Source organism: Pelophylax lessonae (assembly GCF_965119305.1).
Source record: "Pelophylax lessonae genome assembly, chromosome: 5".
In the NCBI taxonomy this organism is placed as follows: domain Eukaryota; kingdom Metazoa; phylum Chordata; class Amphibia; order Anura; family Ranidae; genus Pelophylax; species Pelophylax lessonae.
Genome location: NC_138772.1, coordinates 496,480,466 through 496,496,140, shown reverse-complemented (window position 1 = coordinate 496,496,140; position 15,675 = coordinate 496,480,466). Strand labels below are relative to the sequence as shown.

At 42.4% G+C, this 15,675-nt stretch overlaps 1 protein-coding gene across 1 annotated transcript in view; it reads right to left on the bottom strand.

Annotated features, from left to right (window-relative positions):
• EMC2 (ER membrane protein complex subunit 2) overlaps positions 1–15,062 on the bottom strand; it is a 201,185-nt gene extending 186,123 nt beyond the window's left edge. Inside the window, exons 1-2 of the mRNA XM_082259776.1 lie at positions 14,953–15,062; positions 6,537–6,584 (exon numbers count right to left, since the gene is read on the bottom strand). Coding sequence (XP_082115902.1) covers positions 6,537–6,576 — 40 coding nt within the window. The 5' untranslated portion in view covers positions 6,577–6,584; positions 14,953–15,062. The remainder of the gene's footprint in view (positions 1–6,536; positions 6,585–14,952) is intronic.
• Between the last annotated feature and the right edge of the window lie 613 nt (positions 15,063–15,675).

Sequence of the window (15,675 nt, the reverse complement as noted above, 5' to 3'; positions counted from 1 at the left end):
AGTCCTGTGTGTCTTTATCAGCATAATGGTATTATTATCCCCTATAAAGGATCTAAAAATAGGGACATTTAAATGGATATATACCCAAAACATTGGTAACGTCTCAGGCATATCCCACATCGATCTAACAAATATATATATATATATATATATATATATATATATATATATATATATATATATATATATATATATATATATATATATATATATATATATATATATATATATATATATGCTTACGTGTACATGTCGACTTAGATCATACTGAACACAGAGTATAGCATGCACATGTGTGAACCACCGTGCATATAGCACAATCGATATCCATAAAGGAATCAGCCACACATTGCATAAATATATAGCCATGGAGGCAAGCCGAACGGAACAACATGCATATATATCGAAGAACACATGCATTCCAAAAAAAAAAAAAAAAGGATGCAGAGACCGAAATGGGACAAAAGGGAAGGAGAAATGAGAAAAAAAAAAAAAAGAGAGAAGAAGAAACAAAGAAACACTAAGACATAGAATGGTCAATCAAAGAAACATGTACCATGTATGCGTATGGGATACAGGTAGCCCTCTCTGTATGTATAGTTAAATGTATGTACCCACAAATAGATACATGAATCATTACTGGGAATAAAAGTGAGTAACGTCCCATTCAAAGTTTAAACCGCCAGGTAAGCGGGTCTGGAGTTTATGAATCCAGAAAACCTCCCGCTTACACAGAAGGCGGAACACATCGCCCCCTCTTACAGGAGCAACCACACGTTCGATCACTTGGACCGATATCAAAGACAGATCACCGTCATGTTCTGAATTAAAATGTCGGGCCACATTCGTGGATTTCCTCAATCTGACATCACTAAGGTGTTCCCTAAATCTGTCTTTAAGTTTTCGTGTGGTGCGACCCACATATTGTACAAAACATTCTCTGCAAGTAATGAGATAAATAAGGTATGTAGTGTTACAATTAAAAAACCTGTTGATTTTGTATGTTTTGTTCTCAATAGAGGATTGAAAGTTAACACCCCCTAGAATATGGGGACATGTAATGCAGTCCTTAGCCCCACATCGGAAATTACCTTTCAGATGCAACCATGTTTCTGATGTATTTTTAATTGTAGTGCTAAACAGACTTGGGGATAACTGGTTTCCCAGTGTTTTGGCCCTCTTGGCGACAATATCAGGTGGTCACTAGCCTATATAGGAAACCCTCAGCTGGTAACAATTTGTTACATGCTGACTCCAGTCACCCATTTCATACTCGAAAGGGTATACCGGTAGGTCAATTCCTTCGTATCAGAAGGATATGCAGTGACTTGGACGTTTTCAATAAAGAGTCAGCACTTTTGTATAGACGCTTTTTGGCTAGGGGTTATCCAAAATGGGCATACTCTATTGCCCTTAATAGGGATAGGAAAAGCCTTCTTACACCAAAGAGACATTTCAATGAATCTAAGACTTCTGGCAATAATGGCTCCATTAAACTCACCATCCCATACAGTTTGGAATTTAACAGGATCAAACAAATTATCAATAAACATATTCCCATTCTGTATGGTGATAAGGACTGTGCCAGGATCTTAGAGGGAGGAGTGAATATTGTCGCCAAGAGGGCCAAAACACTGGGAAACCAGTTATCCCCAAGTCTGTTTAGCACTACAATTAAAAATACATCAGAAACATGGTTGCATCTGAAAGGTAATTTCCGATGTGGGGCTAAGGACTGCATTACATGTCCCCATATTCTAGGGGGTGTTAACTTTCAATCCTCTATTGAGAACAAAACATACAAAATCAACAGGTTTTTTAATTGTAACACTACATACCTTATTTATCTCATTACTTGCAGAGAATGTTTTGTACAATATGTGGGTCGCACCACACGAAAACTTAAAGACAGATTTAGGGAACACCTTAGTGATGTCAGATTGAGGAAATCCACGAATGTGGCCCGACATTTTAATTCAGAACATGACGGTGATCTGTCTTTGATATCGGTCCAAGTGATCGAACGTGTGGTTGCTCCTGTAAGAGGGGGCGATGTGTTCCGCCTTCTGTGTAAGCGGGAGGTTTTCTGGATTCATAAACTCCAGACCCGCTTACCTGGCGGTTTAAACTTTGAATGGGATGTTACTCACTTTTATTCCCAGTAATGATTCATGTATCTATTCGTGGGTACATACATTTAACTATACATACAGAGAGGGCTACCTGTATCCCATACGCATACATGGTACATGTTTCTTTGATTGACCATTCTATGTCTTAGTGTTTCTTTGTTTCTTCTTCTCTCTTTTTTTTTTTTTTCTCATTTCTCCTTCCCTTTTGTCCCATTTCGGTCTCTGCATCTTTTTTTTTTTTTTTGGAATGCATGTGTTCTTCGATATATATGCATGTTGTTCCGTTCGGCTTGCCTCCATGGCTATATATTTATGCAATGTGTGGCTGATTCCTTTATGGATATTGATTGTGCTATATGCACGGTGGTTCACACATGTGCATGCTATACTCTGTGTTCAGTATGATGTAAGTCGACATGTACACGTAAGTATATATATATATATATATATATATACTGTATATATTTTTTTTTTTTTTGTGTTAGATCGATGTGGGATATGCCTGAGACGTTACCAATGTTTTGGGTATATATCCATTTAAATGTCCCTATTTTTATATCTTTATAGGGGATAATAATACCATTATGCTGATAAAGACACACAGGACTTCTATGTTTATACATTTATGTATTTATTATTATTTTTATGGTAATGTTTAGTGTTCTTACATATCTCATTGGTTATTTTTATATTCTTTCGATTGGGTGGATTGCCCTATGTATGTGAACACAGTTGCCCCGATATACCACTCAATGGATGGGGTTATACGTTTTTGGGGGTTGTGCTCATACCTATTACATATGTTTACAATTTCCCCCCCCCCCCCCATTTATCTATTTGTTTCATATGCTATATGGACGTGATGTATGTGTTTGTGGTTACACATTCATTATATTTTATGTGTACCACTTATATATTTACACATATATGCTCTTCATGACTATATTATACACCATTTCCTATGAACACATCTATATGCTTCCGTTTTACTGTTTTCTTTTTCTTTGTCTTTCTTTTTTCTTTTTCTTGTTTTTTTCTTTTTTCCGCCCTTTTTTTTTTTTTTTTTTTTTCCCCCTTCGTTTTTTTCCCTTCGTTTTTTCTTTTTTCTTTTCTCCCTTTACTTTGTTTTTGTTAGTTTTTTGGCTTCTACCAGCTGTCTTTTTATATTATCACTACTGTTTTTTCCTTAGTTTTATTGAAAGCTTTTTCGCATATGCATTTATAGAACTTTTTTGCTATGCGTTTTTTGGACAAAAGGTGAAGCAAAAGCAAACATACAATTCCTGCTGGGCTGTTTGTGTGCCCTTAATTGGGATTTAGTATCTGCAGCTGTGTGGGCTCAATCAAGCACATTCTGGGAGGTACATGTTATTTGAAATGCCTTTTCCTCTATATATAGCAGTGTCTTGTATTGTACAGCATGGTTACGACTAAGCGGAAGACTCCGTGAAACGCGTCAACCGCCGTGCTCCCCTTTTCCCCCCCCATGTCTCCGACTGTTTTGGTTTCATCTTGGATGATTTTATCTTTTTGCCTGCAAAATAAATTTGGATTTTAACTTTTTGCATCTTCAACCGGTTGTGCGGCTTTTTGTGCTCTTCCATTTGCTGCTATCAGGACTGCGGATCCGTGCCTGCACCTGGGTTGGATGTGTTTGGAACTATCCCCTCACTTGAGGGGTTCTTTTCCCTCTTGACCGTTTGTTGGTAAGCAGTCAGGCCAGCGGCTCCAGCTCTTTTATCGTTATAGGCGCATTTTTGGTCTTCATACATGTGAGTGTAACTCTTAGTTTTAATAAATTTACGTTTGGTTTTATGCTATGGCGTTTTCCCTTCTTTATACATGAATGCGGAGATCATTGACCTTTACATGCCATATCTGTGGAGAGTCTTCATGACTGTTGGGTCTCTTTGATACATCTATCAACATATTTGCCTTTATCCCAAGCAATCTCCTTACTGGGTTCTGGTAAGGAGCTTTTTTACTGGGTGTGGTGTGATTGGGGTGAGTTCCCTTTTCCTTTTTTCTCCATCTACTGTGCACCCTCTTTTCATTCACTTACCCGAGGTCTTTATATGCACACTTTTTCTTACTTCTGGTAAGAAGTATTTATTTAGCTCTATACTCAATCACTGTGGTGCTATATTTATTCACTTAAATTATTTATTAAATTTATCACATTCACTTTTGGTGTTTTTGAAGCTATATATATATATATATATATATATATATATATATATATATATTTATATTACATACACACACACATATATTCTTCCATTTTTATTTATATATTTTTTTATATAATTTTTTTCTAATTTGGAGCATGATCAATTTTTCCAAACAATTTATTTGGGGTTTTATGCTATGGCGTCCCCTTTTTTATTTCATGCTATTTACCTTCATCTGAGTGATTTCTGACGCCATTACCAAACTGTTTACACCGAGACTGGACTCCCCGATTCCTTACATCTACATCCTATGCAAAGAGGACTGAGATACATGTTACTTATTCACCTACTTCAGGTAAGGTAGAATATTCTACAGATGTGGATCCCTGTTTGCAATTATTTATCTGCACAACGATTTATTAATCTTTTTTTTTTTGGACTATAATTTTATTATTGGTTCCTCTCATTTACTACATTTATTCTAGCGCGACTTGTTTATGTTTATTAATGTAGCAGAATACATTCTGGTCTAAATTTATGCCAAAATTTGATTTTATTGGATTTCTTTTAAAACAAATGAAAAAATATTGTTTTTTTTCTTTCAAAATTTTCACTCTTTTTTGATTATACCGCAAAAAATAAAAAACTCGTGAAAAAAAAAAAACACCAAAAGAAAGTTCTATTTGTGTGAACAAATTGATTAAAATTTCATATGAGTACAGTGTAGCATGACTGAGTAATTGTCATTCAAAGTGTGAGAGCACTAAAAGCTGAAAATTGGTCTGAGAAGGAAGGGGGTGAAAGTGCCCACTATTGAGGTGGTTAAAGCTGGCCCCAGATGGACTGAAATTCAGCTGCTTCAGAACTAAATTTGATCCATGTATGGCTGTTCCTACTCGGCAGAAGTTGATCTTCTGTCAAATGGGAATGTTGGAAAACTTTTAAAATGTCAGCGACTGCAGCCACTGATCAATGTATTCTAGCAGCAGATGAATCCCACTTGTCAGAATACAATGGCATAGAGCAGGATGGATTCCTCCATCCACCTTGCATGTGTGGATAGGGGAAGCCAAAAAATGAGTCATCTACGGCCAGGTTCAAGCGGTTGTAACCCGCTGAACTTTTTTTTGCCTTACCTGGAAGGCAAAGGCATAATGTTCTAGTATGATTCGCATTATGTGAAACTAACCTGAAAACAAAGCCTTCCAGGAATGAGATGTCCTCACTGGAGACAGCGTTCATCGATACCCATTCTTCCTTCCCTGTTCACGGCTCCAGGTCTGTGACTGCACACGCGCGGGAGCCGCCAGTTACAGCACACTGCTCTGAAAAAAACGGTACGGGTAGCTGTTCCTTCAGAGCGCATGCGCCAGTGACGTAACTGACTGATAGGACAGTAAATATCTGCTAAACGGTGCATGTTTAGGAGATATGTACACTACCTTTAGGTAAACCTTAATTTAGACTTACCTATAGGTAAAACGTAAAGATGGAACTTTACTCCCCTAACAATTGTCACTGAAACAGTAGACCCCAAAGTAAGACTTACCTTATGCTGGCCATACACTATACGAAAAACAAAAACGGACACTCGGCCGTGAGAGCAGACGATTGTGCCATTATGTAATGACCAATAAATCGGACATAAATGAATCCGTTTTTTGTTTGTTTTTTTCACATATACCTAGTGCAAACAGTTTGGATGAGAAACACATTAACCTTTCAATTTATCGGTCTGACCAGACTTTTGAGGTTGAGCACCCCACCCCCCACACACACCTGTACTCTATCGTGTCCACTATCAAGTAGAGTCTCTTGTAGTGCATTAGCACATCTATCCCAGCAAGGAGTGTTGTCTCCAAGGGTTAGAGAGGTTGGATTTACCCCTTTTTTATGGATAGTGTAGGACCCACTGATAATGGGGTACTTTGAAGTAGTGGTGGGCTTGAGCACGATATGGCCATATGGTGGGACTAAATCCCCATTTTTATTTATGGATTGTCTCCATATTTGATAGTCATTTCTTTTGCATGTGTGCGCTATTCTTTTTTAATATACATGTCACTTGGTCCATAGCTGCACCAGCTTTAGATATACATGTTCAGGGCTTGCTCCCCCAATTTTTTGCTTGCTTGTATAGACAGACTGGACAGGAGTTCTTGGCTAACACCCAAAACTATACAAAATGTAGAAACATTTTACAGTAGGTTCACTGGTACAAGCAACAACTTACCTTCCCAGGTCACATCGAACATGTCAGAAACTTTTGCCATTTTCTAGTCTGCAAAATACAAAAAAGTAAATAAACATCACAAATCATTCTGTAACACAACATTTTCATTAGGCCACATCCGTGTATAATCAGAGTGTATCCATCTCTCAATACATTGTGAGGCCAAGTCTGCATCACCGACCAAACGTTACACATCCAAGGTTGCTTTTATCCTGTATAACACTCTGTTCAAAAAAAAAAACACTAATTCTGGTATTTTGTATGGTGATCAGTCACAACATTGTGAGAGGCTTCACCAATGTTAAAGAACTGATTGGCTATCACAAAAACAATCCACGCCCCCGGACCATGCTCATTCACCGTGAAAAATGCTGGGCAGGGGTCTAGCCGGTGACGTCATTACGCCCGCCAGGATTCGAGATGGCCAAGGCCAGAAATGCTAGGGGGTGTTTTTCAAAGTGATTTCTCAAAAAATAAAGCACAAAGACATGGATGGATTGGGGAGTTTGCTTTGAATATTACAAATGAATTAAAAAAGAAGCAAGGGGTTTCCTCTATTTCCCCATTTATCCTTACCTAGGTGGATGCTGCATCAGTCTGATACTTCATCTGTCCTCCGGCGCCTCTACACTGAGAACCGATTGATCGAATACCGCCGATCGCTCGGTTCTGACAGCTCCCCGAGCAGAGAGCTGCTCACTGTCAGTCACCGCTCTCTGCTCTGCCCCCTCCTCACTCATTGGAGCGCTGGGCTGTGGAGGGGCGGGGAGCGGCCTTCTCAGGTTCTCAGCGGCTCGCTGAGAGGCTGAGCCGGATGTCAGTCCAGGCACCTGGTGGATCCCGACTTCCATTGTTGTGATGACACGGTGCATGGACCGACATCTGTGACGTCAGCAAAGGGTGGCCTGCAGCCCGCTCTCTGCAGAAAACAGGTCACAGGAGTGGGAAACTAACTGCATTCCTGTGATCCATAGGAATTTGGCTGTACATCTTCTTTATAAGTGGCGGTTCACACTGATGCGGCGTTCGCATTTAATGTCGGAGCGCACTGCTCCTTCATTACATGCGATCGGCTGTGCGGTGCGAGTTTAGCCATACACTTTGTATGGCTAAATTCGCACCGCACCCACAGCAAAGGCGCACAGGACCCTTTTTTGCAGCCGCATCAGGATCGGATCGCACAGAGGTTCACACTTGTGCGATCCGATCCTGTGCGAACTGCAAGATCGCACTGCGATATGCGATCAAACTGGGGGTGTCGTTAAGATTACATTGACACCCCAGCGTATCGCATATGGCAGTGTGAACTGCCAGGGGTGCGTTTGCGATGCGGGAACAGGCTGCGAATTCGCAGCCTTCCCGCATCGCATAAGTGTGAACCGGCACTAAAGGTGTTTTTGGTTTGTGGTGCTCAGAAGCAGTAAAGAACCACTTTAATTTATTTTGCTGTATTATCCATTTTATTGATGATAAAACTAGATTGACATTTGCTTTATACTTTGTACTAGCACTTTTTTTGTTTGTATTTATGCATTAAAGCGGAGTTCCGGCCTTGGGGGTCAAATTTTGAAAAAAATACCCCCAAGATAGTCAGGGCTAGTACATTCCACAATGGATAGCCTCCGAACTGTCCCGGGTCACACTTACCTACAGGAAGAAATACTTACATTGAAAAGTTCTTCTCCAGCGCTGCCATCTCAGGTGTGGGCAGCTGAAGCCAGCACGTCCTCTTCGGCGACGTCGGAGTCCCACAATGCACTGCACCAGCCCCGCTCGTCACTTCCGGTGCAGGCGCGGAATCCCTACACAGCTTCTAGGCATACCCAGAAGCTGTTTAGCAGGGAATGCCGCACCTGCACCGGAATTGACGAGGGGGGCTGGTGCAGGCGCTTTGACTCCTGGGAGCGATGACGAGTCATTGCAAGCTGGAAGTGACAGCGCGGGCCGCGGCCACAGAGGGAGGAAGTGGAAGGAAGGGGAGTATATTTTCTTCTATATTAAAGTAAGTGACCAAAAAAAAATAAATAAATTGGAAGCATCCATTTCTTTTTCAGGTGGCTCTCAGCAAACGGATGGCCCAAAATCAATTTTTTTCGATTTTGAGGCCGAAACTCCGCTTTAAGTATTAGTATTGTATACTCATATAGGTGATCTACACATTATAATATTTATTTGCACTTTATGGCACAGAAGTACACAACTAAGACTGGTTTGAGAGTGCACCTATACATAAAAACATAGCTTGTAGTTTTGTATTCAAAACACATAGTGTGCTGCATTCCAACTGCACGGTTTAGGAGATATTCGCCCTGCATGCAGCCGCTGAAACCAGCAGAGCATGCGCTCTGAAGGTCTGGCGGGAGTGATGTCATCGCGGCTCAGGCCACTCACAGCGCCGGAGCTGCCGAACCCGGAAGAGATGCCGAGGGAACATGACAGCTCCCTCAGCGGTGTCCGGGCTTCGTTCTAAGGTAAGTATTTCATAATGAGCTCATTATGCCTTTGTCCTGCAGGGTTTTTTTTCTTTTTTTAGGATACAACTGCTTTAAAAGCCATCGATTCTGTGGGCCAGAGATAACAGTTGCTCTTTAAAAAATATGATTTTAACTGAGTTGATTTAAATCGAGCCTTACTACTAGTGATTTAAATTGACTTGAATCCATCTTGGCAAGGTCGGCATGACAACCAGGCAACTCGAAGTGGCGGTCTAAGGCCCCTTTCACACAGCTCCGTTCCGTCAACGGAGCTGTTCTGCTCAATCGATACGCCGATCCCCGATGAGCCGGCGGATGACAGCTCAGTCTCCGCTCTGTGTGCGGAGACAGAGGTGTCAGATCCCTGCTGTCCTCTATGGGGGAATCGGATGAGAATGGACCGCTTGTCTGTTTTCATCCGATCCGATCCGCCACACGGAGGGAAAATAGGTTTTCCATCCGTCCGGATTTGACGGACAGAATTGGATGTCAGCAGACATGTCTCCACTGACATCCGCTACCCCATAGAGATGCATGGGGCATCCGTTCAGATCCACCTGAAAAACTGACAGGCGGATCTGTACGGTCCGCATGTGTGAAAGGGGCCTAAGACATCAGTAAATAAAGGGCCTGTACACACTACGATGCCCTGTTCCAGAACACACACACTTTCATGTATTGGGGGTAGTGCATTCAAAATGAATGGGCAGCAATGCACCACAGTACATGAAAATTTAGTGCAGGGTGCATCACCATGTATGAACTGGCCCTAAAGCACCATGTATCTCTCAAGAAACATTAACTTTAAAGATGAATTCCAGGTGGACAGCATGACATCACCACTCAGCCTTGCCCAATCAGAGAACGCCTTGCATTCATTAAGAAAGTGGAAAGCATTCTCTGTGCCAAGCGGATGACCTCCTGTGTGTAGAATGCCGCCAGCTGGCCATGTCCCAGGGCCGAGAAGCCATTGGAGATCTCTGGAGTAGCAGTGTCTACCTCAGCGATTTCCAGCTTCCAGGGGCATCAGCCAGGCATGGTACATACATACTTACATTGCTCCAAAATGGACCAATCTAACAATGTAAAAACGTTTCTTTTCATCTCTCAGCGCTGAGAATGTTGTGATAAACTTTGCCGGCTGTTTTCTTTTTTGACAGTTGGAAGCACGGAACTGCTCTGCACTTAGAACACAAGAATAGTGGAAATGCCGGATTAAGATCTTGAAAAGGGTTAAATCGAGATCGCAATTTTTTTAACAGTTGATTGTGCCGCTCTACCTGCATGGTATTGTGGTAAAGTGCTGGTATGCATCGCATACTGGCATATTATGTTAAACTTACCTAAAACAAAGCCCTTCCTGCTCTGAGAAAAAGCTCTCCCATTTTCACCCATCTTGTTTCCGGGTTCGCAGACTCTGGCTTTGCAACTGGCCTGAACCGCGATGATGTCGCTCCTGCACACGTAGGAGCCGCCGTTTACAGCACAGGTCTCTGAAGAAACAGCACGAGCGGCCGTTCCTTCAGAGCACATGTGCCAGTGATGTTACTGGCTGCTTATAAAGTAACTATCTACTAAATGGGGCACGTTTAGGAGATTTTTACACTACCTATAAGTAAGTCTCATTATAGGCTTATCTATAGGTAAAAGGCAGAGATGGGAGTTTACTTCCACTTTAACAGACCAAAGGGAGCAAATACCAGATTTATTGTTACAGTTTACATGCACTTTAACCACTTGCCGACCGCCGCACGACTATCTACGGCGGCGGTCAGCCCCTCACAGGCAAAGTGACGTAGGTCTACGTCGCTCGCCTGTGAGGGTTTAGGGAGCGAGCGCGCGCCGCCGGAGGCGCGCTCCCGCTCCCGCGTGGTCACGGACCCCCCCCGCGCGTGTGACCGGCGGACCCGATCGCCGCCGGCCACTCTGCGATCGGCGGGGGAGAGGGAGAAAGTCAGGCAGCTTGTGTAAACAAGCTGCCTGTCATTCTCCTCTCTGTATGAGAGATGATCACATGGATCTACTATGTAGATCCATTGATCACTCTGCATACAGTTGAAGCCACAGCCAATCACAGTTAGAATCACGCCCCTAGGGACACACACAGCCCCTCCCTCTCAAATAAAGTTAACCCCTTCACTACCAGTGTATTTTTACAGTAACAGTGCATATGTATAGCACTGATTACTGTAGAAATGTCACTGGTAACCCCAAAAGTGTCAAAAATGTCAGTCAAGGGTCCGATCTGTCCGCCGCAATGTCGCAGTACCACAAAAAAAAAAAAAATCGCAGATCGCCGCCATTACGCGTTAAAAAAAAAAACAACAAAAATGACAAAAATCTTTCCCTTTGTTAGTAAACGCAATAACTTTTGCGCAAACCAATCAAAATACGCTTTTTGCGTTTTTTTTTTACCAAACATAGGTAGCATAAAACAAATTGGCTGAAAATATTAAAAAATTTTGATTTTTACATTTTTTTTGGGGGGAATTTCATATAAAAAAAAGGGAAAAATATTGCTATTTTTGCAAAATTTACGCTCTTTTTTTGTTTATAGCGCGTGATCAAAAAATCGCACAGGTGATCAAATACCGCCAAAAGAAAGCTCTGTTTGTGGGAAAAAAAGGACGCCAAATTCGTTTAGGTACAGCGTCGCACGACCGCGCAATTGTCCATTAAAGTGACGCAGTGCCGAATCGCAAAATACCCTCTGGTCGTTTAGCAGCCAAATCCTCCGGGGCTTAAGTGGTTAAAGGATACCGTATTTTCCGGCGTATAAGACGACCCCCTTCCGAAGCAAGGCAACACCATTGAAAAACATCAGATTTCTCAGATCTTTCATATCTCCAAGGTACTGTAAGGAAGTATTAGATGTAATCTCTCAAAGCGCTGGTTATCTGTGCCCTAATAATCTCCAAGGTACTGTAAGTACTGTAAATGTAATCTCTCATATCTAAAAGGTACACTAAGTATTACCGGTAGATGTAATCTCTAAAGGCGCTGGCTGTGCGGGAATCCTGTACCGGTATGGTATGCAACATAGCTTCGGCTACATACAGTGTACCGCGCTGACCAATCACAGTGAGCGATGTATTCAATTATTGAATGCAAAGCCTGCTCAGATTGGCAGAGTCAGAGAGAGTAACATCAGCCCGCCTCTCTGACTGACATATCCCCCCGGTGTTTCTCGGGCTTACTGTTTTCGCCGGTTCATCCGAGAAACGATCCAATGGTGCCACCGGTGATTAAAGAATAGATCCGCTTTGATCGACTATTGCCTTGAAGGACAGTCATGACGTCACTTATGAACCAGGCTGGAAGTTTTTTTTTTTTTTGTCTTTTGCCTTTAAAAGTAAAGAAGAGATATGGGGTCTTTTTGACCCCAGATTTAGCCATAAAGAGGACCTGTCATCCTTATTTCTATTTTTTGTTTACAATTCTTCTAATAGGAATTAGGCCCCTTTCACAAGAACGATCCGATCAGATCCACCTGTCAGTTTTTTAGGCGGATCTGATCGGATCCTCCGTGCATCCCTATGGGGCAGCGGATGTCAGTGGTGACATATCCGCTGACACCCGCTGCTATCCGATTCCGATCCTGTCTGTGAAATCCGGACAGATTGGAAACCCTATTTTTCATCCGTCCAGTGGATCGGATGGGATCAGATGAGAATGGACAGGCGGTCCGTTCTCATCCGATTCCCCCATAGAGAACAGAGGGGATTTGACACCTCCCTCTTCGCACACAGAGCGGAGACGGAGCTGTCACCCGCCTGCTCAGCGGGGATCGGCGGATTGATCCCCCGCTGAGCAGCACAGAGTCCGCCGGCGAAGGCGGACCGTGTGAAAGGAGCCTAAAAGTGATCGGAAAAAAAAAAACGAAAAGGGTCGGTGTAAAAATCAAAAAAATTTTAAGTGCCCCCATCTCTCCGTGCTCGCACACATAAGCAGGTTGCGCACGCATATGTAAACAGTGTTTGCATCACACATGTGAGGTATCTCCGCGAACGTTAGAGCAAGAGCAATAATTCTAGCGCTAGACCTCCTCTGTAACATGAAACAGGTAACCTGTAAAAGTGTTTAAAATTTCGCCTATAGAGAGTTTCAAGTACTGTAGTTTGTTCCCATTCCACGAGCATGCACAATTTTAACCCCCTCCCGCCCACTGTATAGGGAAATGACGGCAGGTGGGATCTCCTCTCATTCTGGGACAATGTCATATGACATCACCCCTGCGTCACAGTTCTCGCGTATCCGATCTCAGTAAAGAGCGTGACGTGGGTCTTTACCCATGTGATCAGCTGTGTCCAATCACTGCCGGTCACATGCAAATGTCGTTTATCTGCTCTCCTCGCCGCACACTGGCAGAGTCTCGTGCAGCCCCAACAATGCCCAGCAAGTGATGCCAGTCTGTGCCCATCAGTGACACCAATCAGTGCCACCTTTTAATGCCTGCTCATCAGTGACACCAATCAGTGCCACCTTTTAATGCCTGCTCATCAGTGACACCAATCAGTGCCACCTTTTAGTGCCTGCTCATCAGTGCTGCCAATCAGTGACACCAATCAGAGCTGTTTTCAGTGCCTGCTCATCGGAGTTGCCCATCAGTGCAGCATATTAGTGCCTCCTCATCAGTGCCACCTAATCAGTGCACATCAGTGAAGGACAAAAATTACTTATATACAAAATTTTCTGATGGAAACTAAGTATAACATTTTTTTTTTTTTCAAAATTTTTGGTCTTTTTTCGTTTTTTTAGCAAAAAAAAAAAAACAGTGGTAAATAAGAGCCGGTCCACACTAGTGCGACTTGTCAGGCAACTTGTCAGCCTGACAAGTCGCGCTCCCTCGCGGTCCATTGACGGCTACAGGACCCATTCTAATAGGAGCGACACAAGTCGCTCCGACTTAGAAAAAGGGTCCTGTACTACTTCGGGGGGCGACCTCGGAGCGACCTGCATTGACTTCCATTATGTGAAGTCCATGCAAGTCGCTCCGAAGTCGTGGTGCATGGTAATGCACAAGTCGCCCCCGAAGTAGTAAGGAGTCGTGTCGCCCCGGTGTGAACCGACTCTTAATATATACCACCAAAAGAAAGCTCTATTTGTGTGGAAGAAAAAAAAAATAATAAAAATGTAATTCGGGTGCAGTGTTGTATGACCGCGCAGTTATCATTCAAAGTGTGAGAAAATTGGCCTGGGCAGGAAGGGGGTGAAAGTGCCCGGTACTGAAGTGGTTAAAGCGTGACATGTTACGTATCTATTTACTCAGGCGTAACATCTTTTATGTTTTACAAAAAAAAAAATTTGGGGTAACTATTGTGTTTTGGTTTAATATTAACTCATTAAAGTGTATTTTTTTCCCCCAAAAAAATTGTGTTAGAAAAACTGCTGCACAAATACCGTGTGACATAAAAAAATGCAACGATTGCCATTTTATTCCCTAGGGTCTCTGGTAAAAGAAAAAAAAAATAAATAGATAAAAAATATATATATATATATATATATATATATATATATATATATAATGATGGGGGTTAAGTCCTTTTTTGAGAGAAAAATACTGATTTAAACTTGTAAACAATAAGTGGTTAATCGGTGACATAAGCTGAGCTATACACAGATTTATTATTATTATTATTATTATTATTATAATATATAGTACCAGGGCTTTACAACATAAAGGGGGGCAGTGCAGTAAAACTGAAGACAAGAGGAAAGGGGGGTCCTGATCCTAGGAGCTTACAATCTAATACCCTCAGTGACACCGGATGTCCTATGGCCCCATCAGACAGGGGACACAATGTGATGAGAAGCACTCAGGGATTGACTCTGTATAACACTGAGAGAGGAATAGGCAGAGCCGTGTGTACAGCTATGTCAGCGGTCCCGCCGCCTCCTCCTCCGGTTCATGACACCCCCCGGTACCGATCCCCCCTCCTCACCTTCTCCCTTACACTCGGATCACCGATCTCACTGCAGCCCAATGACTGAAGCTGGACAAGCCGGGACGTGACGTACGACGTCGCCTGCACGCTGACCCACGTCCCGACGTCCATGCGTGCTGCGTCGCTGTGGGCAGGGCGGAAGCGATGTTGGGTAATAGGCGGGTGAAGTGTGCCCTCAGTGAAGCTGTCGTAGCCTTATGGCTGATAGAGAACCTGAACACATTTAAGAGGAATACGAGCAGCTGTATACAGGGCTGGCAATGACAAGTGTAGATTTGCAGCACTAATGCCCCATACACACGTGCAGATTATCTGCAGACTTTTGTCTGCAGACTTACCAAAACCATATAATATGAGGTCAAACCTAAACACTTTCAATTTGTATGCAATCCGGCAGGCCCTTGCACTACATAGAAAAGGTAAGTCTGCAGACAAAAGTCTGCAGATAATCTGCACGTGTGTATGGGGCATAACACTGCATCCAATGACAATGTGTTCCCCTCTGTATGATCTCTCATGTTACTCATGTAACAAAACCTCAATAAAAAATGTTATAAAAGACTAAGCCTATTTCTGAGATTTGTGTTTTTTTTCTAGAATTTTTTTAGAGCCCTGTAAACATTTTATATTTATTTATATATATATATATATATATATATATATATATATATATATATTTTAGCAGAGACCCTAAAGAATAAAATGGCAGTCTTTGCAATA